Source organism: Eucalyptus grandis, chromosome 2 (assembly GCF_016545825.1).
Source record: "Eucalyptus grandis isolate ANBG69807.140 chromosome 2, ASM1654582v1, whole genome shotgun sequence".
In the NCBI taxonomy this organism is placed as follows: domain Eukaryota; kingdom Viridiplantae; phylum Streptophyta; class Magnoliopsida; order Myrtales; family Myrtaceae; genus Eucalyptus; species Eucalyptus grandis.
The window spans coordinates 25,346,699-25,372,620 of record NC_052613.1 but is presented as its reverse complement, the minus strand read 5'-3'; the positions used below and the strand labels follow the sequence as shown (position 1 = coordinate 25,372,620).

The 25,922-nt window shown below is 38.7% G+C and overlaps 2 protein-coding genes across 4 annotated transcripts; one reads left to right on the top strand and one right to left on the bottom strand.

Moving 5' to 3' along the window:
* The first annotated feature begins 894 nt into the window (after positions 1 to 894).
* On the top strand, positions 895 to 13,072 carry LOC104427069 (sister chromatid cohesion 1 protein 4). Its single transcript, XM_010040214.3, has 16 exons — positions 895 to 1,650; positions 3,074 to 3,335; positions 4,045 to 4,142; positions 4,234 to 4,283; positions 4,827 to 4,876; positions 6,319 to 6,421; positions 6,507 to 6,651; positions 6,746 to 6,820; positions 6,914 to 7,690; positions 7,845 to 7,989; positions 8,096 to 8,232; positions 8,751 to 9,799; positions 10,721 to 10,757; positions 10,904 to 11,009; positions 12,338 to 12,467; positions 12,699 to 13,072. Exons 1-16 carry the CDS (start codon positions 1,527 to 1,529, stop codon positions 12,795 to 12,797), a joined length of 3,387 nt encoding a protein of 1,128 aa, XP_010038516.2. The 5' UTR covers positions 895 to 1,526; the 3' UTR covers positions 12,798 to 13,072.
* A 749-nt stretch (positions 13,073 to 13,821) lies between these two features.
* Positions 13,822 to 25,579, bottom strand: LOC104427078 (beta-glucosidase 42). Of its 3 annotated transcripts, none has more exons than XR_005548165.1 (14): positions 25,398 to 25,578; positions 25,235 to 25,301; positions 25,063 to 25,121; positions 24,693 to 24,768; positions 22,236 to 22,310; positions 22,071 to 22,158; positions 19,508 to 19,733; positions 19,090 to 19,205; positions 18,298 to 18,512; positions 18,178 to 18,212; positions 16,260 to 16,362; positions 15,486 to 15,594; positions 13,936 to 14,314; positions 13,822 to 13,896 (listed from the first exon to the last, which is right to left on the bottom strand). XR_005548165.1 is itself a non-coding variant. In XM_039306191.1 (14 exons), the coding sequence occupies exons 1-13, from the start codon at positions 25,500 to 25,502 to the stop codon at positions 14,119 to 14,121; spliced, it is 1,470 nt and encodes a 489-aa protein (XP_039162125.1). In that variant the 5' UTR covers positions 25,503 to 25,579; the 3' UTR covers positions 13,908 to 14,068; positions 14,111 to 14,118. The 3 variants fall into 3 exon arrangements, 2 of the variants coding, with proteins under 2 accessions (XP_039162125.1, XP_010038524.2); XM_039306191.1 differs by lacking the exon at positions 13,822 to 13,896 and having other exon boundaries at positions 13,908 to 14,068; positions 14,111 to 14,314; positions 25,398 to 25,579; XM_010040222.3 differs by lacking the exon at positions 13,822 to 13,896 and having other exon boundaries at positions 13,908 to 14,314.
* Between the last annotated feature and the right edge of the window lie 343 nt (positions 25,580 to 25,922).

Genomic DNA, 25,922 nt, shown 5'->3' with positions numbered 1-25,922 from the left:
TCATGCACTTAGTCTTTAGTAAAACTAAAAATAAAAAATAAAAAACTAGAAGAAATAATCTAAAATCAAGAATGGGACCCACAAAAAATAATGTAGTCAAATCAAAGAACCAACAAAGAGGTGGTAATACCTCTAGCCTTATATAAAATGCTAAGATGATATTGAAATCCCTATTTGACATATTACTAATATATTAAACATAAATTTTAATTTTCTTTATTATCGAAAGAAAGCAACTTCAGAAAGGACGCCAAAAAATAAAAATAATAATAATTTACAAAATTTAATCTCTCATTGCTTATAAACTTCACGCGAGAATGGTTCTCTATTTTGTAAGTTTGCGTATGGAGAAGGATCTTGACGAAACAATCTCTCCATTTCATGATAACAAAATCATTTTCATGAATTTTAACTACTGTACTTTTCTCCGAGATTCAAATTCCTTTTCATCAACTATCTATTCTCAGCAAATCAAAATGCGAAAGCTCAAAAGAAAATCGCCTCCTATTGGCAATCATTCTCGCAAAAGACCAAACGACTCGCATATGGTTTGATATCGAAGAGAGGGAACAATCCCAAGGATTAAACAACGAGGCAGCCCCCGTTCTCGGGTCTCGACCCAACCAACGTTTGCTGGTTTGGTCCTCTCATCTCCTTACAACTCATTAGGACAGTGGTCGGTATCCTGTTCTGTCCCCCCCTAGATCTCCCCATCCCTCTCCCTCCCCTGCTGGCTCTACTCTGGCTGAGCTGGCGCGCTCCTATTGGTGGAGGCCCTCGCCTCGGAAAATGTTGACCGGGGACCCTCAAGTCAACGGAGTGGGAAGGGGGAGGACGAGCGAGTGCACGCAAGTGACGCCTGCACCTTAACTCGCCCCTCAGTTCGAAAATCCGAAGGCGCTTCTCTCTCTCTCTGCTCTCCCCTCTTTCTCTCTCTCTCTCTTTCTCTCTCTTCTTTCTTCTTCTTGTTGTTCTTCTTCTTCTGCAACTCGACCGTCTCTCGCGCAAGAAAGTTTCTAAATTTACGCCTCCGCCCTTCGAATCGCACCGTACCCACTTCCTCCGTTCGCTTCCTGCGCCCTCTCCCGTCGGCTTTCCTGGGTCTGCTCCCGGCCGCCGGTCCCCTCGCTCGCCGTTCGCCGGCTGAAGCGACTGTTCTCGCGCCAGCTCCGGGGCTCCATTGCGGTGCTAGCGCCTTCAATTGCTGCTCCGCGACTCCAATTTCGGTGGGTTTCGCTCAATTTCGTTTGGGGGCTCTTGGTGGTCACCTAGGGTTTCGGACGAGCGAATTGGAGGGAGGTGGGTGGTTTGAAGTTAGGGTTTTTCGAGGGCGCCCCGGTGGGATGAGGTGAATCATGTGTTTCGGTTTGCTTGGGAGGGTGGCTCACGAGGTGAGTCGGAGATAGGTCTTCGTGCGCGGGGCTCAATTTGGAGAACCGGTGTGAAAGGGGAGATTTTTCTCCATTTTTTCCCGTTCCGAAGGTGTATATGAATCGTAGGGGTGGGTGAGTGGTGAGCAGAAAAGGATGTTCTATTCACAGTTCATATTGGCAAAGAAAGGTCCGCTCGGGACGATATGGATTGCTGCCCATTTGGAGAGAAAGCTTCGCAAGAACCAGGTTGCCGACACCGACATCGGCGTCTCTGTAGGTGAGTGGGTCCATAATTCGCTGCTTTTCAGCTTTTGTTTTCTTCATTCATATCTTCCCGGGCAAGATAAATTATCGAAGTTCTTACATCTAATGTTTGCATGAAACGCCTGCTGTCCCATGACTTAAGACAGAAAGGGCTATTCAATTGCACAAGTCATTGCCAACAATGCAATGATGCTGTGGCAGATTTTTCAGTTATCTACAGTAATAGCTGAGGTTTGCCCATCTTAATGTAACTTGTTTTACAACAAATTACTCACACTTTATATTTGAATCTGACGGTTGTGGTCTGCAAGGAAAATTTAAAATACATTCCTGATGGTTTTGGTCTACTGTGTCCTAGGATACCTAGGATAGTAATAGTTGAGCTCTTGTATCCAAGATATGCTTTGTTATTTCAAGATCACTAAAACAGGCTGGGAGCCTAAGTTGTTTGGACCTATATTCTACTTTTGGGAGCTAAGCACATCATAAAATGAACGGGTGTTACGGTGGGTTCGATTTTATATTTTTCCAATCTGACTGATTTTATGGTCTTGAATCGTGATCTTAGTGTGATTTTGAATTTTGGAGACGATTGAGATCATTTAGTCAGTTTAGAATTGTAAGATCCTACAATATAACAATTTAAAATTGCAATTTTCAACAAGAATGAGAAGACTGCGTGACTGGAGGTGTCTGGAGCTGTAAAAGCTTATAGAAGCATGTTTAGGAAGCCATTCTTTGGCAAATTTTATGTGCTGAACTTTGAATGCCGTGACCAGAGAGGCAAGCTGCTTTTTGTACTAGTGAAGATCACCAGTAAAATCTACTCAGAACCAATTCTGGAAAAAGAAAGAAATCTATCCTATTTTTTTTACTCATGATCATCCCTCATGCCAAGTTAAGTTGCAAATCAATAAGTATATGATATTAATAAGTCATGCATGTATGTATTCTGTTTCTCTACCTTGAAATAACATCATTTACTATTTTTTCTGTGATGTATTATTCCCTAGATACTGTCTGGTTCTAAAGAATGGAGTGATGGTCTCAGTGGGAAAGAGATGCGGAGTTGTTAGCCCCAATAATGCTTAGCAGAACAATGATTTTTTTAAAATTGTTCAGCTGCATATAACATTTTGACATGGTTCATATTTCTTGGAGTCTATCACGAAGACTTCTCATGTGAGGGAAAAATTTCTATTAATTACTAGGAGAAATGCAGTCATGGCTGGCATAAAATAGAGTATACACAAAGCTCATCAGATTATCTCCAAAAGACTGGTCGACTTTTAGTTGTTATAGCCTTTAAGCCTTGGGACAATGATTAAGTTTTTGTATTGGGCTATCACCCTCTTGGTGCCATTGTTAATCCCTTTGTAAGGTCGAAAACTATGTGCTTAAATTGAATAACTCCACATTCTGTTTTCTTTTAACAGATTCAATTCTTTTCCCTGAAGTGCCCATTGCCCTCCGGCTTTCTAGCCATCTCTTGCTTGGAGTGGTGAGAATATATTCTAGGAAGGTTGGTTACCTTTTTGATGACTGCAGTGAAGCTCTGCTAAAGGTAAAGCAGGCTTTCCGATCCACTGCTGTTGATTTGCCTCCAGAAGAATCTACTGCTCCGTATCACTCTATCACATTGCCAGAGACTTTTGACCTCGATGACTTTGAGCTGCCAGACAATGAAATATTGCAGGGGTTGGTACTCAAACTTTTAGTTCGATGTCATATGTATTGACATCTTGTTATTGATTTTTTTCCCTGGTAATATCAGAAAAATGTTTCATTGTAATACTGAGTGGTAGGCCTACAGGTAGTGACAGCTATAAGTTTGATGAAGCCCCGGCAGAAACGTTTTTCTGAAGAATTTTATACTATCAAACTTTTAGACAAATCATTTTAACTTTGCTATCCTAAGGTCAAAATTCTGTGTCGACGTGTGCTTAGCATGCAGTGCGTTGTGTTACATATAATGCTTTTTCTTCAAACTTTTGATTTAGATTCTCTGCATTCTCTGACCATGAGCCAACGCTTTATTTGTCTGAACTGAATTGTGAGGCGATAAGTAGTATGAAATCAGTTGTGACTTTCTTCTCTTGATGTTCTTTTTCTTCTTTTTCTTCCAACGAGCTTACTAACAAGAAACCCTTTGGGTCCCTCCTTCTTTTTACTTGCGTGTGCTTGTAGTTGTGTATTTCTTGGTCCCCAGACTAGCTGTGGATCATAGGCACATGCACAAAATCAACCACCTGCCCCCCAAAAAAAAAAAGAAACAAAAGAAAAGAATCCTCTTTCCCCATCTTTTTCTTTCTCCCTGCTTGGGCAGTGGGCAAACGATGGCTATCATCTTCTGATCGCCTTGGATTCACAAGCATTGTGAAAAATTCAATTTTCTACTTACTTGCAGAAACTATGTTGACCATCATGTTAGTGCGAGGGAGCACATTACTCTCCAAGACACCATGGAGGGTGTGGTCTACCCCACATCTCAGTTTGGCCTGGATGGTTAGCATCATTTTCATCTGCTGTATTTGAACTTCTGAATTATCTTGTTGTCTGCATACTAAATTTGTTGTGTTATGTATTCTGGTCGCAGAGCGCTTTGGCGATGGTGATACTTGTCAAATCACTTTCGATCTTGATCCGGTAATTTCCTTGTATGCTGTGTTACTGAATTTAGGTTGGATTGCGGATTGGAAGTTTAATAGATTATCAATTTCCTTTTGTACTCGATTTCATAAAATTTGTGTTTACTTGAAGTTATTGACAGAAATTGTGCCAAGGAAGCCAGATTCAATAGTTGTGCCGAGTAATCTAGATCTGAATGTTTGATATGTCCACTTAAGTTAAAAAATTATATTGATATTTCTTAAATGGGATAATAGTTCTTTTTATTGCTTGTTAGACATACTTTGGCATATTTTGCACACAGAACATCCTTACTTAGGATTGATTGTCTGTAGCTGTAGGCTCGTTATAAAGTGTGCAGAATGGTATGATCTTTTGAAAAGTTTCTGCTATTGATGGTATAGAAACACATATATGGCTTGCAATTGTAAATTCTGTCAAAGAAAATGATATCTGACATGACATGCACAAGATCTTGAGGTCATACCTGATGCAGTTCAATGAGGACTGAGCCTTTCTGACATCTTTTTTGGCTTTTGCTATCATATTTACCACAAACAGGATTCTTTGGTAGAGAAGGTTGCAGCTCCAGTGTTTGGTAGAGATATTGAGTAAGTTCTATTTCTGCTTACTCTGCTTTTCTCCTCATTTCAAATTCATACATGCATTGTCGTACATTGCTGAAAATGTTTTTGTGCACTTACTTCTGTTTTGTATTTGCTGAGGCTGTGCTATTTTTATCTCTCTCTTTCTCTGTGAATTCAATCAAAGCATCAAGTGGTAAGATATGTCAAAAGTTGGAGATCCTTGGTGATTTTTGCATGAATTCTTAGTTCTAAATATAAAAATTTTAAATCGGTAAACTATATGCTCTCAATTTTTGTTGGTCCTCAACCCAACCAAAAAAAAAGCGGACCCGTGTGTAGTTTTATAACTTGTGATAACCTCTTCCTAAGGCAAATTCCAAAGATAGAGGTTTTGCCTGAGTGAAGCCTCACGCACAATCTTTCTCTTTGGCGGAAGTGTGGGATGGATGTAGTCTACTGAGTGCTGATGGCACCATTAAGAAGCTATTGACCGTGTAGAAACATCGTAGGCTAATGCTCTTATAGTGGCTGCTTGTGAACTCCAGATTTTCTTTAAATGTGATTGGTTAACTCTGTTGCAGTAAGTTTCGCTAGTCATCACCTTATTGAATGTAAATAAGCAATTGATCAAGTTACTCATCAGAATCAAAGTCAAAAGTATAGTATATGTACTTCTTCTTCGTAGTCTTTTTCGAACTTCTTGAGTATAGACCATACAGAGGCAGTACAAAGACACTAATATTTTTCAACCTAAAATTGTAGCTTTCATCCTTTGACCTAAGACCACACTTGCATGATTTGACTTACAGCACACCTGATTTGAAAGACAACCTATAACTCTTTTTCTGCCACCGCTTAACTTACACTCCATTCTTAATACTCCCTGCTAAACTGCAGCATACATTGAACCTACCTTCAATGGCAAAGACTCTAGGCATGGGCAATTCAGTACCTGCGTTTGTGCTGTCATTTTCTCTCTATTCATTGAATTTTCCATTTATAATTCTGAGTTGGAAAATATCCGATTTTGCTTTGATGAATGTATTCTTGCAAGTAGTAGTGCTGATGGATGGATACAAGTAACATTCTTACTTACTAATAAAAGAAAAAAGTAGCATTCTTACTTCCTTCGGAATGTTTTGTTATTGGGGCAGTTTGACTCTGCAAGGTCGTAAGTACCTTATTTCTCCTTTCACTTGTCCAAAACCTATCTGGAGTTTGCTGTAGCCCAGCTTGATCATCATATCAACTTTCATATTGCTGGCTCAGAAGTAGATGATTTATTTTGACAATGATAGGTTGTTTTTGGTTGTGATTATGTTGCTTGACAAAGATGTATTTTTATAATTTCTTTTTATCATGTTAAATGCTGATGTTGGCCTCCTCAACATTGCTCAGTCTCATTGAAATCTCATCTGTGGTAGGCTATTCAATGAATTTAGTCATATATGCTTAACTTATTACAGAGTTCATCCTCATGGACACACCGAGTCTATGATGCACTTTGAAGGAGATGATAATGATGATGGTATTCAGAAAGAAGAGTTGGAAAATTGCATTGGAGATCAGGTACCTGGCATTTTGTCAATTAAGGACATGTGCTGTATCTTTCTCAAGTATTTTCATGTAATAACTGCCACGTTCTTAAAAGCAGGGAGAAGCTCCAGCTACCAATTCTGAATTCATCGAGTATGCTGAGGCTCCATCAACTCCTGGATTAGTTGGAGAGGCCAACTTGCATAGCATTAAGGACACCGTTGTCTCTGATGATCATATGGCAGAATCGATTGCAATTGAAGGTACGGTTTGTCTATCTAGTGAGACAGAAATTTATTATGTTACAAGCGCAGATGATTGTTGCCTGAATTTTTTTTAATTGCACTAATCTTCTAGGAGTGGCTGCTGAGGAGAATGGCGTTCTTGTTAGCGAGATGGAGGTCACTCAAGCTAATAGAGAAGGAAATGATGGTCATTCATCTTTACTCCCCTTTCAACTTTGTTGAGCCAGCCAGTCTGCAATTATTGGCCTGAAAATGTCTAAATATTTAATGATGGTTTCAGATAGAGTGGGAGGTGCTGATAATGCAGTTGGAAGCATCAAGGATAGAGGTGGATGCGTCAACAGTCGAGCTGATACTAAATCTTCAGAAGCGAATGCAAGACCTGATGAAGTTGTTGGAACTTGTGCATTGTCTCCCATACCTTATGAACCAGAGAAAGACGAACCCAATGATGAATCTGGAAATGTGGAAAAGGCATGTTCGCCTGATGTTGAGCATGACGTCTGTGAGAATACAAAGAATCCAAATAATAAAAACCCAGCTTTGCCTGACATAATTCAAGAAAACCACATACATGACCGTCAATGTTGTGATTCCAACATGAGTGACCAAGGCATATCTTTTGTTGGAGGCGAAAATGAGTTCCCTGCAGCTGCCATTGTTGAATCAGCATTAGATGCTAACCATATAGCAGAACCTTCTCTATGTCAAAAGATACAAGATCATGGGGATTTAGATGGGCAATTTGAGGATGTATCAATCAATGATCAATCAGTAAATATGAACTCAGCGACTTCAGCCTTGCCTCCTCCAGAGATGTTGCTCTCTGTGAGAGATGAGGTTATTGATGAAGCAAATAAGTTTCTAGAAGAGTCAACACCAGATAAGGAGTCTCTTGAAGCTGGACTTGGTGGAGGTGGCGTTGGACACTCATTGGGAAGAAAACGCAGTCTTACTGACAGTACAGTGACTATGCAGGAATCATTTGAGTTGGCTTTTTCTAAGCAAACGGTTGAGTCCATTCCTGATGATGACGACCTATTGTCCTCTATATTAGGTATTAAAGTAATTTTGCTTGAATTTGCCTAAATGATTTATTCTCTATTATGATGAGTGAAAACCGTCCCTTCTCTTTGTTACCAAGGTTGGAATAATTTTTTACTTTACTTTTTATTATATTATATGACTGAAAAGCTAATTGGTTCTTTTAGTGGGAAGAAGATCTTCAGTTCTAAAAATGAAACCTAGTCCAGCAGTCACTGAGGTCAACGTGTCTAAACGTCAGAAGACTGCTCAGCGAGCTAGTGCTTACAAAAGGAAGGTTCTGCTAGATGATACCATGGTCTTACATGGCGAGTATGTCACAGTTTGATGTTGTATAATCTTTAATCCATTCTGTGAAGTAAGATAGTTCTATAGCCTGTAACATCATTGCCTTAGTAGATTTCTTTTTGCTATGTAGTGCAATCCGGCAACAGTTGATGAACACAGAAGACTTGCGTCGTGTTCGGAGGAAAGCGCCTTGCACCCTTCCTGAGATATCAGTGATTCAAAGAAATTTTGTGGGAGATGAGATATTTAATGAACCTATACATACTGGTGAGTTCATAATGTGTTACAAGAGGTTTCTGACCATGTTCTTTTTCTATTGGCTCTAGTTGTGGTTTGTGCACTGCTAAATACTTTTAAGTATTGCCACTAGTGTCACTTGCAATGCCATTCTCATGTGCTTTGTTTTTCCTGCTATGCTGCTGTCTGTCTCCTCTGTTTGATTTTTTGTGTCACACCCTTCCTTTGCTAGTCTTCTTCTAGTTATTTTTTGTTCCAAGCACTGCTGTTCAGTCCTGCTTTCTATCACATTCCCCTTTGATTGGGTAGCCTTGTTATGGTGCCACAAATTCTTTTATTGAGAAACCTAACAGGTCCATGTGATTACATGTTGACAGCCAAGCACTTTCCTTTAAATGGTGATAAAGAAAACATGTAATCTGTGTGCATGCAGTAATACAGACAGATGCGTTATGTCATTGGGTAGATGTTATTGATCATTACACATTGGTCTTGCTCAAGGAGAGTTGTGTAAGTGTCAGAAATGAAAGTTTGGACTTGTCTTTCAGGTTTGTCAATGGATCTATTTTACATGCATAAAGAAGCCTATGATTTGAGCAGAACCAAAATCTCCGAACATGACGAGGGTACTGCGCATCCTATAGCTGCAACTGGAATAGATTCTTTTGATAAGCCTGACTTCAATAAGGACACTGAAATGGGTGGTGCCCTGGAACCTTTGATCATTAGAGATGAGCCAGAAGCCTTTGAGACTTCACGACATACAGAGAACCAGCAAAGTGAAGGCATTGGTGATTATCCAAGCATTGACTCTGAAGTGTTGAAATCTCAACATGAACATTTGGTGAATATGACTGAAATGGAAGTGGAGGGAGAGAGAATTGCGGATGGTGATGCAGCAAAGCACCTTATTGTTTTTGAGGCTAATTCACAAGACTTAACAAGTCCATTTCCAGAGAACTCAGTTAATGCTTCTGTTGATTCTGTTGAGAAGTCAAATTTCATGAATAAAGGGGTTGACATCCATGAATCTCTTAATGAGGATGATTTGTGTCCTTCATCTAACGTGTTGAATGCTGAGGAGGATTCTCCTAAAGGTGATGCATTGATTGGAAATGGAGTTGACGCTGTTAAAATAGATGAACCTAGTGTTACTGATTTTGGTGTTGAAATTGAATCTCATATGATGAACGAAGGTTTTACGGAAGATCAGAAGTGTGGTGCCACATTTGATGCTGGAATTGATTCTGAATATTGTTCAACTGGGAATGATGCTCATGTACCATTGCTGTCTGCGGTGACACTGGCTGGTGATTTTGATGAGCCAGTTTTGAGAAATTGTGGCACATCGGCTGATGAAATGAGTAAATTTTCAAATGATAAAGTTCAAGATGTGCAGGTGGAGTGCAATATTGAAGAGTCATCTATCTGGAGCTCCAGTGAGCCAAAAGCTGATTTTATTCACTCGCTGGCTGATAATGGGCATGTTTCTAGTGCTTCCTTGATTAATGAGGAAAATACAGGCACCTGCGATGCTCATAGCGGAAAGGATGCAGAATTTCTTGTACTTGACGGAACTGTCATTGATGACCAACGTGTAAGTTGCTTCTATTTCTCATTTAACTTCACAAACTGCATTTTTACCTTCTCTCTGAAACCTCTCTGTCCCTTTCCCATGTTACCGTATTTTTTTCCTGGTCCATTCACAGATATGTGGCAATCATGTTTCTATACATGATATGTGGCGGTGTAAGAATCCAGCCATTTTTATTTCCTCATATAAAAACCATGTGATGTAATAGATAGAAGTTACTTTGTGTGCTTATCAAGGAAGGCCATCATCTAAATGGCAGGAGTATGCATTGGGGGACTTAAATGAAAACCGAAGGACTGCTAGATTTGGTGGTCTACTATATTTATTAATTGGTTCCAAAGTTAGTACTGTCAATGACTATTAAGATATGCTATTGCTATTATTTACTTTAGTTGTTAGGAATATTTTTGAAAAAACCGATGGGTTAGTATTTTTGTGGAATATGAAAGGACAAATGGTGGATAGGTTAGAACTTCTTTACCAAAAAAAAAAAAATGGTGGATAGGTTAGAAGGATATTTGTTCATCCATGACAAGGATTGCATGCACACAGAGGTTGAGCTTTGAATGGTTAAAAGTACAATATATGCTCATATTGTAATTTTTGGTAAAAGCCATACAATAGTCCATAAGCATCATTTGACGAAAGCTTGCACGAATATAATTCTCTCTGGCTAGCATGCTGCCAGGTCTTACACTGGATGATATGGTAAAGTAATGACTAGTGATTGCTTGTAGATGTCTGTTCTAGGTTTAAAATCTTCTCCTCTTTGAGCGGTTCTTTTCTTCAGGCATTGTTGTGCTAAAATCAGAAAAAGGATGTAGTTCTTTTTATACTCTCTCTTGATCGTGAAAGCTGGACTTATTTTTTAATATAATTTTTTTTTAAAAGCACGGGTGATGTATTTTTTGCTAACTGTTGCAGGATTTTGAAGATATGTCTGCCGCTCCTAATGATACAGGTTATTTCGCCATTCTGTACTCTACTTTTAATATGTTGTGTGTACTGGAATAATCATCTGAGATTATTCTTTGTTTCTTCTTGTCTTCTAAAGTTGATGTGTTATCATAGAGGTCTAACTTAAACATTGTCCTTGTCTCATTTCAGAATTTTTGAATGTGGATGATGATGATGAAGTAGCAGAAGATGAGACCATGATTGATCCAGAAGAGTCACGGCTTCTCGAAAACAGTGGATGGTCTTCTCGCACAAGGTCTTTATCTCATTAGAAAATGATTATCAGGATAGGTTTCATGCAATGAGGAATTTTTATTCAATTCAAATAAATCTTGTGATTGCCTATTGTTTATCTTTACAAATTATCAATAGGTGATACTGATATCTATACCCTTTAAGTAAGTCTTACTTCAATTATGTTATAGGGTTAAAGAAAAGGATTAAAGTGTCTTTTCTGAGGAACCTTCATAAGACCCTGGGAATATTCTGATATTATCTCTAGGTTTATTAGGTGCATGAGCAATCTGTCCTATTCTTGCTTCCCAAGATTCCTCTCAGAATGCTAATGGTTTTCAGTAAAGCTGAGTTTTATACTTTGAATGCACTCTGTGCTCTTCAGGAAGTTCCTGGATCTGTTTCTTTCTGAGCTGTCAACTTAGTTTCCCAGTGGTGTCTCTGTTTCTAGATACAAATAATAAAGAATAATATGCTTTGAGTTCTGTGTGTATTCTCTCTTTATCTCACATGATCTTATTGAACACTTGATGAGAAACTGGAGTAAAAATCTTGGGCCAAAATGTTACTAAATGAATGTCAACTCAATTGACAGGAATGCGTCTCATCTTTAGAGGGTTTCTGGCAATGTCATTTATCCGAAGTCAAACAATGTCTGCTGTATTGAGCTGATTTAGGCCTGAATTATCATGGATTATATATTTTGGCAAGGAACTGTATCGCCCTCCTGATACTTGGGACTTTCTCTGTCATATGCCTATTGATTTATCTTGCATAATTTCTAAGACCTCATAATTTTTACGTTCTCCTATTGTATGGATCCAGTTGTGTTGCCATGGTTACTATTTGTTAGTATCTTTCACTCATTGCTGGCATTTCTCATTTATAGTCTGCAAAATTTACGTCAGTCCATTTATGTTGTCATGCTGTACTATCATCCTCTAGGCCCCATTGTCTGTTTGCTTGTACATATGTTCATCTATTATAAGCCTGGTCTAATCCCCTTCAGAATTGGCTGGTCCCTCCTTTATTTTCTACAATTAGGACAAACTTTTGAAATTTCATGTTGCCTCTTTCCTGATCATCCTGGCTACATGAGTGAGTTTTAGTCTCTCTCTCTTTCTCACACACACACACACACACACACACACACACACATATATGCATGCACGCGCACACGCACATTTTTTGTACATTTTATGTGGGTCATCTGGCTGTCTGCTTCCTCGAAAAGTGATTTAGAAAATCATAAATTCAACTGTCTCTCTTTGCCACTTCATGCTGCTGCTGTTTCATCTCATTTGCTATATGGCTCCTTAAGAATTTGTTTTCCTTCCCTTTTGCTCACAGGGCTGTTGCAAAGTATTTTCAAACTCTATTTCACAAAGAAGCCGTACATGCTAAAAGGGGTCTTGCGATGGAAACTTTGTTGGCTGGGAAAACTCGCAAAGAAGCATCAAGGCTGTTTTTCGAATCACTGGTAAGTAGAAAATCTTCGTTCCAAGTGTATCTTTTTCCTCTGGCATCTAGTGTTTCTTTAAGGCATTATTCTTAGGTTACATGCTCCACCTTTCTAGATCATACAAGATGACTGCTTCACAATTGCGAATATGGCAAAGGATTATAGTATTCCAATGACTACAACTGAGAATGTTGGAAGTGGTGTATTTCCTGCTTCCCTGTTTGATGTGTGGAAAAAACATGCTTGCAGGTTCTTAAAACAAGAGATTACATCCACGTGGAGCAGGAAACACCATTCGATAACCTTACTATCCGGCCCGGGGTCAAGTTGATGAAATCTGACTTTTGATCTCTGATATATGAAAGGCGTCTACTTGTCAAGATCCTGTCCATATCCAGGTGATGCGAAGCATGCATTTTAGGCTCTTCTTTCCCCCCTCCGAAAATCTGTTTTTAACTTTATATAATCACTCTTTGGCTGTTAACCTTATATTGTTAGATAACTGGGTGTAGTAGACATGTAGCTAGTGTTGTAATCCTGTAATAATTTGTATATATATGTAAAATAGTTCAGTCTGCCATTGCAGTAGAAAGTTGAAGTTAACTGTTGTTTGATCTAGTCCATATTATGTGGGTGTCCTTAGCTGACTCCTGTTTCAATCTATTTGTTGCTGATGTTGCTTGTCGTTTTGATTCTTTATTGCCTGACTGCGAGGGAATGCTCGCGTGCTCATTATTAAATGTGAACTAGGCATGCCTTGTCTTAATGTCGGATACTGGAAGTGGGCCAAATTGTGTAAATAATTTGTTTTGGCGACAGTTGATTGCATGCAATCTACAGCATCTGATTGCGAAGTTCAGTCCAAAAGAAAGTAGTACTGGCATTCGGCGGAGTTACGATGAAATTTGAGCATCCTCAGCGATGGAGTCGATTACCTAGTGGTCTATCATCTCTACAACAAAATGACTTTATGGCCCGAAAAATAGTTGGCAACAGCACCCATTCAATGTAACTTAGCTAACGTACAATTTTCTCCAAATGCGAAATTCTGATAAACTGCTAAATCCCCCTTCGAGATGATGCCACCCCTAAACATCAATTCTTTACCAATCATCTGTTTAGCTTTGATTATGTTTTATAACCATCTCTCCAATGGCTATCTTTGTTTATTTCTTCATCGAGTCATTTTCTAAAAATAAATTGACCTAATTAATTAATCAAGTAATTGTCAAGACTGTAACTCAAGTGTGTACCGTCCGAACAATAGTTTTACGACTTTTTACTACATCTCTGTTAGAAGACAAATGCAATATAAGGAGGGATTTTAACCATCTTTCTTTTCCGTGTGATCCTGAGCATGTGCTCACAGATGCAAAGTATAACTGGGATGCTATTAAAAGTAAAATAGTGGGAGGCATTTGAAATTTTGTACCATAGGCATGATGACCTTTAATCATGTGAAATTTTGTACCATAGGCATGATGACCTTTAATCATGTTATTGAAAACCCTATGATAGGGGTAACAGGCCGTATGGGATGCGGTCCCGGTATTTAAAGGCCTTTACACACGTCAGCTTGCCGACAACCAATGTAAAGCAGAGAATCTCTTTCTACTTACCAATACATTGCTTTAGAATGATAGAGCAAAAGGAGAAAGTACAGAATCGACTACTCGTCCTTCCCACTCTTTCCAGCATCGCCTTTCAGAAACCGCAGGAACCAATACGCAGACGACTTTGGGTGACGAGATAGCCCATTCTTGTAGTCCACGTAAATCAACCCAAAGCGTTTCGTATAACCTTGAGCCCACTCAAAGTTGTCCAAAAGCGACCATGCAAAATATCCTCTCACATCCGCTCCATCCCTGTCAAGTACACATCCAAGAAATTTTTTTATTTTTTAACTACCATTACTTTGGGAGTCGTAGACAAGCAGTAGCTATCCACAACAACAAACTGGATAAAGACAGCAAGAAACACAAACTATTAAGCATGTCACAGTTCTGAGGACAAATTTTTCTTATTTTCGCCAGGAATCAAAACTGGGATGCAACTACATAGATTTGGTAAATATCTAGCATAATAAGTGAGGGGAATGACTGCTGCATATAGGGGTGTGCAAAATACCCGGGAACCGCCCGAACCACCCGGAACCGGACTGGAATCACTCGGAACCGGCGGAACCGGCGGTTCTTGAGGGAACTGGTCCGGTTCCTAGTTCCAATTTTTCGGAACCGGTGGGTGCGGTCCGGTTCCGGTTCTATGGGTGGATCCGCCCACCCGGATCGGACCGGAACCTTTTTAATATTAAAAAAAAAAAAATTACTAAAAGAAACCTTAAATTAGATCTTATCTCCTCATCCCTTCGTCTTCGGTTCTCTCTCTCTTTATCCTATTGCCATTTCGATTCCTCCCCGAGCGTCGACGCCGTCGCCGTTGCTCCTCCGCCACTACTATTTGCCCCCTCGGGTCAGCCACCACCCGCCACAGCCGCGCTAAATTGTTTCGCAACCGTTCCATGTTGAAAACCCGACCATAGACCTCCTCCTCTCCTTCCCAATTCATAGACCCAACTGTTTTATGTTGAAAACCAAAATTGTTTTGCGTCAAGATCGGTTCCATGGAGCTACCCGGGAACCGGATCGGACCGGCAGTCCGGTTCCCGTTTGGATCCATACAACAAACGGATGGATCCAGTTCCAATTTTTCGGAACCGGTCCTTAGCGGGCGGTTCCCGGTTCTAAGTCGGGAAATGACTGGACCATGCACACCCCTAACTGCATACCAAGTTGATACTGTTGTCTAGTTCACAGAATTCACATATCTAATGTGTAATTACTCATCAAAAACTGGACATTCATTCATGTACCCGATAAATCATCATGAGCAGTTATTAGTTCTCTATCCTGTGCTTTCCTCTTTTCCTGGTTGGTCAAGACATCTACATGCAACCCCATTGCATCAATTGCTAACCAACACAGCCTCACAATTTTCTAGCTATATGAATGTGCAACACTAAAGAGCAAAGTGACTTACTTGACTGCCTGAGCGACTTCAGCCAGGTATCTCTTAAAATAAGTAGTTCGCAGTTTATCATCTAGCATCTCATGGAGAGGTGAAAGGTCATTGTCTTCATCATCCATTCCTGAAATGGCAACCAAAGATGCAAAGAAACTTCTGAAAGTAAAGCACTGAATGTGAAACAAAATTGGAGGCTCGAAACTTTTCTAGGATTATCAACCACTAAGATTTTGATATCTCAATGACATCTGTTTCTTGTGATTAAAGAGATTAAGGTACTAGCAATTCAGAATGCCTGAACCTCTCTTAGGATGCAAATATGTCCAGTTACAGAAACATGTCTATCCTCTCACACAGTCTAAATGGATACCAAGCCAGAAGAAGATTCAATTGCCTCTGAATTATACTCCTCCAATAATTAAAAAATGCAAGAAAGGCCAACCAAAAACTAAACAAGACAATGACAAATCCAGTAAACAAGCACTGAAGGATGACACATATTAACACCCTCTTCTACATCCAAACTGGACTCGAACCCAGTTACATGTGGAACTGAGTAATAGGGAATCATACGCTACACAAAATTTAGTGGGCATGATGAATTGGAAGTTGACTTCCATACAAGGTTAGAAGTCCAAACCCAATAGTTAAATTATAAGGTCGAAGGAAGGAGACTACAAGCATGTAAGAACATGATAAATCCTGTTAATAAGCAAAATGGGATAACACAATTTAAGGAAAAGGAATGTAAATTAACAAATAAGAGGAGCTCCAGTCTTATAGCAATACCATTCTCGGTGACATATATTGGGGGATTATTGTATCTCTGCACTATGTAATTGAGAACCTTTCGAATGCCCCATGGAACAACATAAAGCCATTCTGATGCTGCCTGCCACATGTAGAAACTTTTAATACAAAATAAAAAAAAATGACCCGTGTCTCCATGCACATACAGGTAATTGTATTGATTGCATTATCTCATGTAATATAAAGGAGATATTCTAGATCCAAGTTGTTCGAGCTCGATCTGTAGACCTTTTAATCACATCAAGGCTAGATATACAGAATACTACACATACCTAGTCAGAAACCTCTTTGAAGCAATTCCATTTGGTACAGTGAATTAGGACACTGACAGTTTGTTCGATTGGTTAGTAAAAATTTTCAAATAAAACCAAACCTATTGATTTGGAAAAGTTGCAATGTAAAACCAGACTAAGCAAAAAGATTTGGACCTGAAAATGAAAGTATTAGTGTGCATACAAATTATCAATTGGCTTTCATTCATACAAAAGCAGGAAATATGGAACTTTACCAGCTCAGGTAAATATAACTTTAGAAAGGCAAATGATTTGCAAGTGAGTTAATATTAGTAATAGTTATTTTAAAATCACATAAATCTAGTTTGGTGACTTAATAGTTATTCTAAAAAATCACATAAACCTAGTTTAGTTATTCTGGTTGGTTTCATTTTGGAAATAAGTTAAAATGAAGACCGGCCAAATCAACTTAACTAAATTCACTTCCCTAAGTCAAAACAAAACAATATCTCAACCTTGGAGTGGATTTCATGGCTCTAGATTCATCCACTTAAGCTGGGAGTTCCATGTCATCAAATATATGGACAAGCACGTAATTTTCCAAGACTTGCTAGACAAATTCAAAGGTCAATTTTTAATCAAATTATCATTCATATCCATGGAATATCAAATTTCCATAAACATATTGAATAAAGGTGCAAGTATAACTATAACACAAGCTTTAGCTCCACACAGGGCATGGTGAAACTCCACAAGCCTGAGCCACTCAATTGTGACTCTTCAACTGATTTACCGAGCTAGCTAACAAAATAAAATGAGATTTATGAAACTACATCTCAAGTTATAATTTGCAACTAAAACCTTCCTTTCCCACTAGTCAAGATTAATTTCTTTTCCTAAGGAGAAGTCTAAATTAATAAGAACCAAATCGTACCATCAAGATCCTTAACACATTAAAAATTAATTAAGACCAGGTCCATGATGGATCTATTAATCCTAATACTAACAATCATAGAGACGTATTCCACCAAACCTAAAGAATTCATGCATGTTTGGACACGTATTTATGATACCAATCACGGTGTACTCCCCCAAAAAAAAAAAAAAAAAAAAACCCCAAAAAAAGAAAGGCATAAAATATGCAATAGCAAGAGAAACACCAGATCCTTTTATACAGTCAAAGGTACGGTCATCTTTTAGCAAAGTAGAACCACCCAATATTCTTTTGGCAACTAATGGCACTGCACCTCTTTGACTTCTCTCCCAAGGTTCCCCTTCACCTATGTGTCAGCTTTAGATCCTGGTCAGTGCATAGGAAAGCTTGTCGAAAAGCAATCTAAGAGAGCTTCCTCCCAAAGAAGGTGAATTCTTCCTTTTTTTATTTATTATTTTGATAAAAAAAGAGACCAGATTACACATACACCATAACTTCATTCCGATAGCCCTGACAAAAGGAAATGACCACTACCTCCTAACACCCATCAGATGCTCCGGATTTTCAATTTTTGGCAGTTAGTAGTTCCATGTGTGCTTTGGTGAATCAATCGAGCGCATACCTAAGAGCTAAAGCAACTCCAAACTTGTCTAGGAGTAACTCAGCCAACATAAACATATGCACATGCTTGAACATAAACACAGAGAGAGAGAGAGAGAGAGAGAGAGACCCTTTCACCAATAGCTTCCCCTCCTTCCCATTTTTCTGTGAAATTAAGAGGTTTCAGTATAGTATCTTAATCTTAACACAACTCACAAGAAGAAATAAACTAAACTTATCTGTACATTACCAATTCTCTCCATCTGTTGAGCTTTGTAGAAATCACTTTCTTCAGGACTTTCATTTGTATGAGCTATAAATCTGGTTGTATAGTGATTTAGACCAACAAAGTCCACCGAGTTTCTGAGCAACTCGATCTCTTCCTCTGAAAATTTAGGAAGCCGATCTCCAACTATTTCACGCATGACTTTAGGATAGTCTCCATAGTATATAGGATCAAGGTACCTGTGCAAGAACTTTTTCTTATGCTAAACTGAGGATAAGAGCCTTAAAGTGATCATGGAAGAAGCACAAAGTAATCATTCGGCACTGGAGTGAAAGAGAAGAGGAGTGTCCAGGCTACCTCATTGTCTTTTGTTTATAATTAATTTAAGACCAGATTTTGACCCCCTGGTCTTAAATTAATTAGTCCCCCCACTTAATAAAAGGACTGGATAATGTTTAGATACTGAACCACATTTCCATTGATCAATTCGTGTTTTCAGATAGGTTGGTGACGGTTTCATGTGGCCCATATGCAAATGCATTACATGTCTTGAAATGATCTCAATACGCTTAGTGGTATATATTCTGGATGGTGCCAAAAGTCAAAGATATTCATCAAACAAGATTCATCTTCTTTTTCTCTAAGTTTGTGAATATAACTGAAAAATAGAAAGCCATATAACCAATTACACAACACCTACAGTAGTGGCCCCTCTCCAACATAAAGCTAATCAATAAGATGTCAATTTGTAGACAAAATTTAAAAAATTAAGCCAGGCATTGTCGTTAATAGATAAATTATAGTCAGAAGAATCACCAGCCAAGCTGAAAATCGAGACGCCTTGCTGCAGCATCTTTGTCTTCAGTCTTTTGCGAGTAAGCCTCTGCCCATTCACAGTCCACCACCAATCCTATTTGCCCACCTTGCTGGTCCTGCAGTGAATTATAATGGGCACAGTAAAGAGTGGAATTGTAGGATTGTAGGACAGAACTTTCTTCAAGTAATTTAGAAGACAATAGTATCTCTCTTATCCCCTGTTTTAATGATTTGTCAAAGTATGTCTAATTGTCACCTTCCCTTTCAAACTCTAATTCCACAAACAGGGTGTCCAAGTACCAACAATTACCTAGAAAGCTCAGCATCAACAGTAAACCAGTTAATGATGGCAACAGACACCACCATTTTAAGATTAATGCACACAGTCATACATTAACTATAATATGAAAGTGTCTACCCTGTATTTCTTCCTGTACACTGAGACAGCAGCAGCATGAGCCAAGAGCTGGTGGTGCGTGACCAAGTATGGTTCGGTATCGGAACATTCACACCTTCCAGGAGCAAATATGCCGATACCATACCCATTGACTGCAGTTTGGAGGGGTTCATTGATCGTAATCCAGTTCTTTACTCGATCGCCAAAATTTGCAAAGCATGTTTCAGCATATGTTGCAAAGCAATTTCTTGGTGTCCAGCAGAAACAAGGAAAAAAAAAGGAATCAATCACTTTATGCACACTTATCTTTGAACTAATATTTGCACATCATAATAAACGTGATACTTAGTCTCACATTCAACCTGCAGTTAAATAGAAACAGAAAGAAAGAGAACCAGACATATATTTAGACCAAAGATATCTCCAGGAAAACTAAGCAAGTCTGGGGCTTTTCTCAAAGAACTTATTATGGGATTCACAGAGCTTCTGACGGCTCCCAAGGGATATCTTAGCCAGTCACAAGCTTCAAACGATGAGAATTGCCATATTATTATGGAGCCTGGTTGTTGCACACATTGAGTAAGAACAAACCTTAGTTGTTAGACTTCTAAAATGTTTCTACACTATTGCTAAGTAGTTAAATAGTATCATACGAAAGAGCTTTGGTGAGAATTGCATGTACTGCAGTAACTATCTTCCTCGCATCAAAAGATTTTTCAAACAGTTCTAGGATTAAGTTGCACTCATATCTTCTTCTGAACCATTTTACTCATGTAAAAGCAATATAGCACAGACAAGTTTTCACCTCACCAACACAAATGCGAACACAAGGAAACCTTAGAAGAATGAGACTGCAACTACCAAAACATAAGCATAAATCCCAGACAATAGTCAAAAAATTTCAATTAAGCAGAAAGGTGGATGCAGAAACAGACACATGAGAGAGAGACAGACATGTACAGAGAGAGATCTGAATGTAGGCAGACATTAGGCATGGGAATTCTTGTTCAACTAGCCTTCTACTCATTCCATCCCTAAGGCAAAGTTTTTTTCAAAATTTTCTCATTTAGTGGGATAAAACTGTCTTCATCCCACATATTAGTCACACAGATTAATTGATACTCAAGAGACAGTCCCACAGATTGATACTCAAGAGACGCAACTCAAAGCCAAACAAAATGATTATGGCTAAGTTCACCAATCCTCCCCCTTCCACATAAAATGAAAATAAAAAATAAAAAAAAATAAAAAAGGAATTCTTGCTCAACTAGCCTTCTACTCATTCCATCCCTAAGGCAAAGTTTTTTCAAAATTTTCTCATTTAGTGGGATAAAACTGTCTTCATCCCACATATTAGTCACACAGATTAATTGATACTCAAGAGACGCAACTCAAAGCCAAACAAAATGATTATAGCTAAGTTCACCAATCCCCCTTCCACATAAAATGAAAATAAAAAAAAAAAAAAAAAAAAAAAGGAAAAAGAAAGGAAATAAAGAAAACTAAGGGCCTGCATGGAAACACTCCTTGTTTTGAACAATTTTTTTTTTTTTTTGAACTGGGAAAAAAAGAATAGAAACGCGTTTGGTTGCGTTTCTGTTCTTTTTTTTTTTTTTGTTCCTGGAACAAAATTGAAACAAAAAAACTTCTTCTTCTCTCTCTTCTCTTTTCTTCTTCTTTTTTTGGCGGTCGCCGGCAACGCCGTCGAGGGTCGGCGACCTCGCCGGAGCGTCGCCGGCCCGGCAAGGCCAAGTGTCACCAGCCCCAGCGAGGCTCGGCCTCGGCGGGGGCCGGCGAGCCTCGGCCGGTCGCCGGAGGCCGGGGACCGGCCGAAAGAAGAAAAAATAAAAAAGAAAGGAAAAAATGAAAAATAAAATAAAAATATTAAAAAATTAAAAGAAACAAAAAAAGAATAAAATTTACCAAACGTGTTTCTATTCATTTTTATTCCCAACAAATTTACCAAACGTATTTTTTTGGTCAAAATTGTTCCTAACAGAAACACTTTTTTATTTACATTTCTGGAACAAAAAAAGTAGAAACATTACCATGCAGCCCCTAAGAAAACCATCAAACAGGTCCTCCAAAAAGCATTAATCAATAGCGGTCATGGTACAGAAGGTGCCTCAAGTTGATTCATCTTCATGAGTGCCGAAAAATTCTTCATTTCCTACATGTTGCTATGCAACTTTGATGACATATTTACTAGCCAGTCTCCATCTATGCAACTTTGATGACAAATTTACATTATTTAACCACCACCAAATACATGTCTACCACATCCTGCAATAGTTCAACATTACTAAAACTGCTAGCACATCCTTCTTCACATAATCTAAAAAATTGCACACAATTACATGCTAAACCCATTGAAATATATTCTGACCACTCAATCATCTTAGTTAAGGTTCATGAACAGTAAAGAAAACTAAAAAAGAGGAATGAAAGTCAAAAACATAATTTAATATCATCAAACCAAATCAGAACAGTTAAAAGCTAATAACTTGTTGGTTACACTGATGTATACTTCTGCAAAGGAGCCACAGCTGAATCTTTGCCAGCAAGAAAATGAAATAGAACTTACACAATTTGCTTACTTAACCACCCTCCCATTGAGTCATGAAGATGCAAAGGAAGATCCCAATGATACAATGTCACGTATGGCTGGATACCTACAAGGGAGAAAGACATATACCCAGTTGGCTTCCCTTGAAGCAAAAGAAAGCCGACGAAACAGATGAGTACGTACCTTTTTTAAGAAGTGCATCAATAAGTTTGTTATAAAATGTAATCCCTTCCATATTGATTTGAGAACCCAAACCATCTGAGAATGTAGATTAGCCACCGAATATAGCCCCGTTAGGATAACAAAAAGCCACCACAGATATAACTACTTTATGTATAAGGAACTAAAATAAAAGAACTTGCAATATTTAGCATAATTCTGTAGAGATGTGTATACTCAAGAAAAGTTGGAGTAAGTTAAGGATATCCACAAGATACAACTAAAAGAATAAGGGCTAGAACATTTTTCTCTCATCAGTTTAACTTTTTCCAAGTTTAATCTCTGTAATTTCTCTAAATTCTCATATTAAGATAAATGTTCTTATTTAATTCAACCTACCTTCTAAAAATTTACAGTGTACTCATTTAGGCCTTATAGGATCTTCAGTCTCAAATTATCTTAATACAACAAAACATTTACAGTTAATTCATTTTATCTTTAATCTTGCAGAATATTATGTTTTCTTTGAATTCCACTGAGATAAAAATTCATTTAGGCCGATTTATTATGATTCCCACTCTTATAGGGTGACTATGGGAATGATACCATGCACTTCCAGAACTTGCATTAAGGCCTGACCACAGATTATCAAGTACACTTTTTTTGTCAATCTACCATCCTTGAATGGATGGCTACATGTACCATGAGACATGCATAATACTTTAGGGCTAATTGCAAATTTCAGTCCAAATTATGACATCAAATAAAAGTAGATACCTACCATTCAACTTAGACTACTTGTCCTGCATTCATCTAATATATCCTAGTACATTTTCCTCTCCTTAGTTTGTAGTCCTCAATGATAATTTGTTAATGATGAGCAGGCAAAAAATGGCAGGGGAGAATTCTAAAAAGAACCACAACTAATCTTATGTGAATAGAAGACTGGATTACCAACACCTAGATTAACAGTACATTATTCACTGGAGATCATTAAATGAATATTAGTTACTATTTCCATCCCCTCCTGAAGGGGTAAACAAATAATTTACTTAAATTTATGCTCATACAACCATATCAAAAACCATTTCAAAAGTCCTATAGCTAATTGAAACATCTGACACTTTGTGCCCCGAAATGTAGTTAGGTACCTGCTATTGTATGAAGAAAAGAAGTTTAACTGAATTGGCACTTTGGAATTTCACAACACTCATGCAAAGCAAGACATAAATCTGCAAAGTTTATATGATGACTTGAGAAAAATCAAAGTTTAAGAGGTAATTGACTTTTAAAAAAGCAATGTAGAGTAAAAAGTACTTCATTTCAAACTTTTAGAATGGTAGTCAAAATAAAATTGAAATTGAAAAAAAAAATTCAAAAAAAAAAGCTACAGCGAGCAAAATGTGTTGTTCTTAGACATGGGCACAACATTCAAACCTGTGGCAACAAGATGGGAAATCTAGTGTGAGAAGAAAAATAACCAGATGAATTGCTGCTGATAGGGAATTCCCCCTTTAACCTAGCAGCTCAAAAAATTACAAAGTTTTTCCTAACTAAACCAGAAAGAAATTAGTTACGAATAATAGTTAACCTTTCCTGTGGTTTCAAAATACTTATATCATGCACTGCCATCTTAAATTAACTATGCTGATAAAACATGATGAAGGATGAAGATGTTATCACCAAAAATAGGCCTCACCAGGGAAGATCTCTCGATTTTGTATGTTTACTAATGTCAATTAAGATTCTTTTTTTCTTGTTTTGAATGACATTAAGAATTTCTTTACTTTAAAAGTTCAAGGAGAGAGGAGTCATCCGAGAATACAATCATAGAGTTCCAATTCCATGAGGCGGAGCCTGGGAATCAAATAACTAAATCTAGATGGTATGGGGTTTTCTATCATCCGCCAATGTCCTAGAAGATCATTTGACAATGGAAGGGTGTGGGCATCTAGTCATGTTGCCACCAAAACATGGACCCCACCTGCACTCAACCCCCATCAGCCCAATAAACTAGAGCATACAGAGATAGAGAACAAGTTCGATATCTGCTAAGTTGTCTGCATATCTAAGCAGAAACCAAAACATGGACCCCACCTGCACTCAGCCCCACATCAGGCTACTAAATGACAGTATACAGAAACAGAGAACAAGTTCGACATCTATTTAGTTCTTTGCAATTCTAAGTGGAAAAATCAGTATCAGAGAGAGAACTTCAACAGCTTATTGTAACCATAGATCATCTTCAACACCTAGTTACTGCACTCCATTTTCACCCACTTAATACAACCAGCCCAATTTCCAGCACAACACGGCACATGAAGAGGATGTGATCTCATGCTCATTGGTACACAAACACTCGATGAGCGAGCAATTCCGTATGAACAAAACAAATTAGCTCAACCTTGAAGCACCCATCTCCTTTAATTTCAGTAAAGATACTTGCTTTCTATAAAAAGTCATAATTAATCTGCAGCATACCAGGGTATATGCGGGACCACGATATGGAGAATCGATAAGCATCAAACCCAAGCTTCGCTATAAGATCTATGTCTTCCTGCATAACCAGTAATCAGATCAAAGAAAGGAACTTTTAGGGAGAGGCAAAAAAAAAAAAAAAAAAAAAAAAAGAGAAAAACGACGACGACCCAGGACGACCTTCAGACGAGGAAGAACGGCAACGAGAGATAGTGATGAAATTAGAGGCCGATGCGCGTGCACTGAAGAACGGAGGAACCCAAATATACAAGCTTTGACGAGAAACTAAAAAGTGCTCATCTATCAAACTACATTAACGTGAAGCATTTAGCATTTGATTCTTAACGGGGTTCTCGAGAGAGCGAAAAAAAACCTCGTAGCGGTGATAGTGATCCACGGCCACATCCCCATTGCTCCCGTCCACGATTCTTCCTGAGAAAAAAAAAAAAAACACAAAAAAAAAGGAGTCATGCGAGCGAAAACGAGCAAGCAAGCGCGATCGGGATTTCAAAGAGAGAGAGAGAGAGAGGAAAAGGCCATCTTGCCTTCGACGTGAGAGAAGGCGTCCCAGATGCTGGCGCCTCTACCGCCCTCGCCGGAAGCTCCTTCGATCTGGAAAAACAGAACAGAGATGAAGTGCGCTCCCATGCAGCATCACCGCGTGATCGGATCCGATGCGCTCCGATCACAGAGAGAGAGAGTGCGTACTTGGTAAGCGGAGGTGGCGACGCCGAAGACGAAGGCGGGAGGGAAGTCGGAGCGGGAGAGGTGGTGGTCGAGCTGCTGCTGCTGCTCCTCCTCCTCCTTCGCCATGCGAGCGAGCTTCGAGCTAGAGAGAGAGAGAGAGAGAGAGAGTGGGAGAGCGTGTCGGAGAGAGATTCGACGACGGGCTCTGTTGTCGTAGGAGGGAGTTAGCCGGGTAGAGTGGAGCGTAAGCCATTTTTTTTTTTTTTTTTTACGGGTCTATCACCACCCGGTATCCGAAGGCTTTGGCTCCGACTAATCTGAATGCGAGCACCATCGGACCCATACTGGGGCTCTCCCAGCGCCAAGGTCCTTACCATTTGGTTCGAAAGGGAAATTTTGATTTGATTTAAACTAATTTTTGAAATTGGAAAGGAAGAAGTAAAAGAGTCTAATAAGGCTACGATTGGTACTTGTTTAGGATATGATAAAATCAGATATAAGGAGATATAAGCCGGATAAAATTATCCCATGAAAGAGATGGGATAA

Bases quoted from the DNA above. Each gene is read 5' to 3' on its own strand.
- LOC104427078 (XM_039306191.1), bottom strand. From the start codon at position 25,502: ATGGCGAAGGAGGAGGAGGAGCAGCAGCAGCAGCTCGACCACCACCTC. The intron at 22,311-24,692 runs GTATGCTGCAGA...CTACATTCTCAG, and splicing joins GTGGTCCCGCATATACCCTG to ATGGTTTGGGTTCTCAAATC. The intron at 18,213-18,297 runs GTAATGTACAGA...TTAATTTCACAG, and splicing joins TCAACAGATGGAGAGAATTG to AAAAATGGGAAGGAGGGGAA.
- LOC104427069 (XM_010040214.3), top strand. From the start codon at position 1,527: ATGTTCTATTCACAGTTCATATTGGCAAAGAAAGGTCCGCTCGGGACG. The intron at 4,877-6,318 runs GTAAGTTCTATT...AACTTATTACAG, and splicing joins GTGTTTGGTAGAGATATTGA to AGTTCATCCTCATGGACACA. The intron at 8,233-8,750 runs GTGAGTTCATAA...CTTGTCTTTCAG, and splicing joins TAATGAACCTATACATACTG to GTTTGTCAATGGATCTATTT.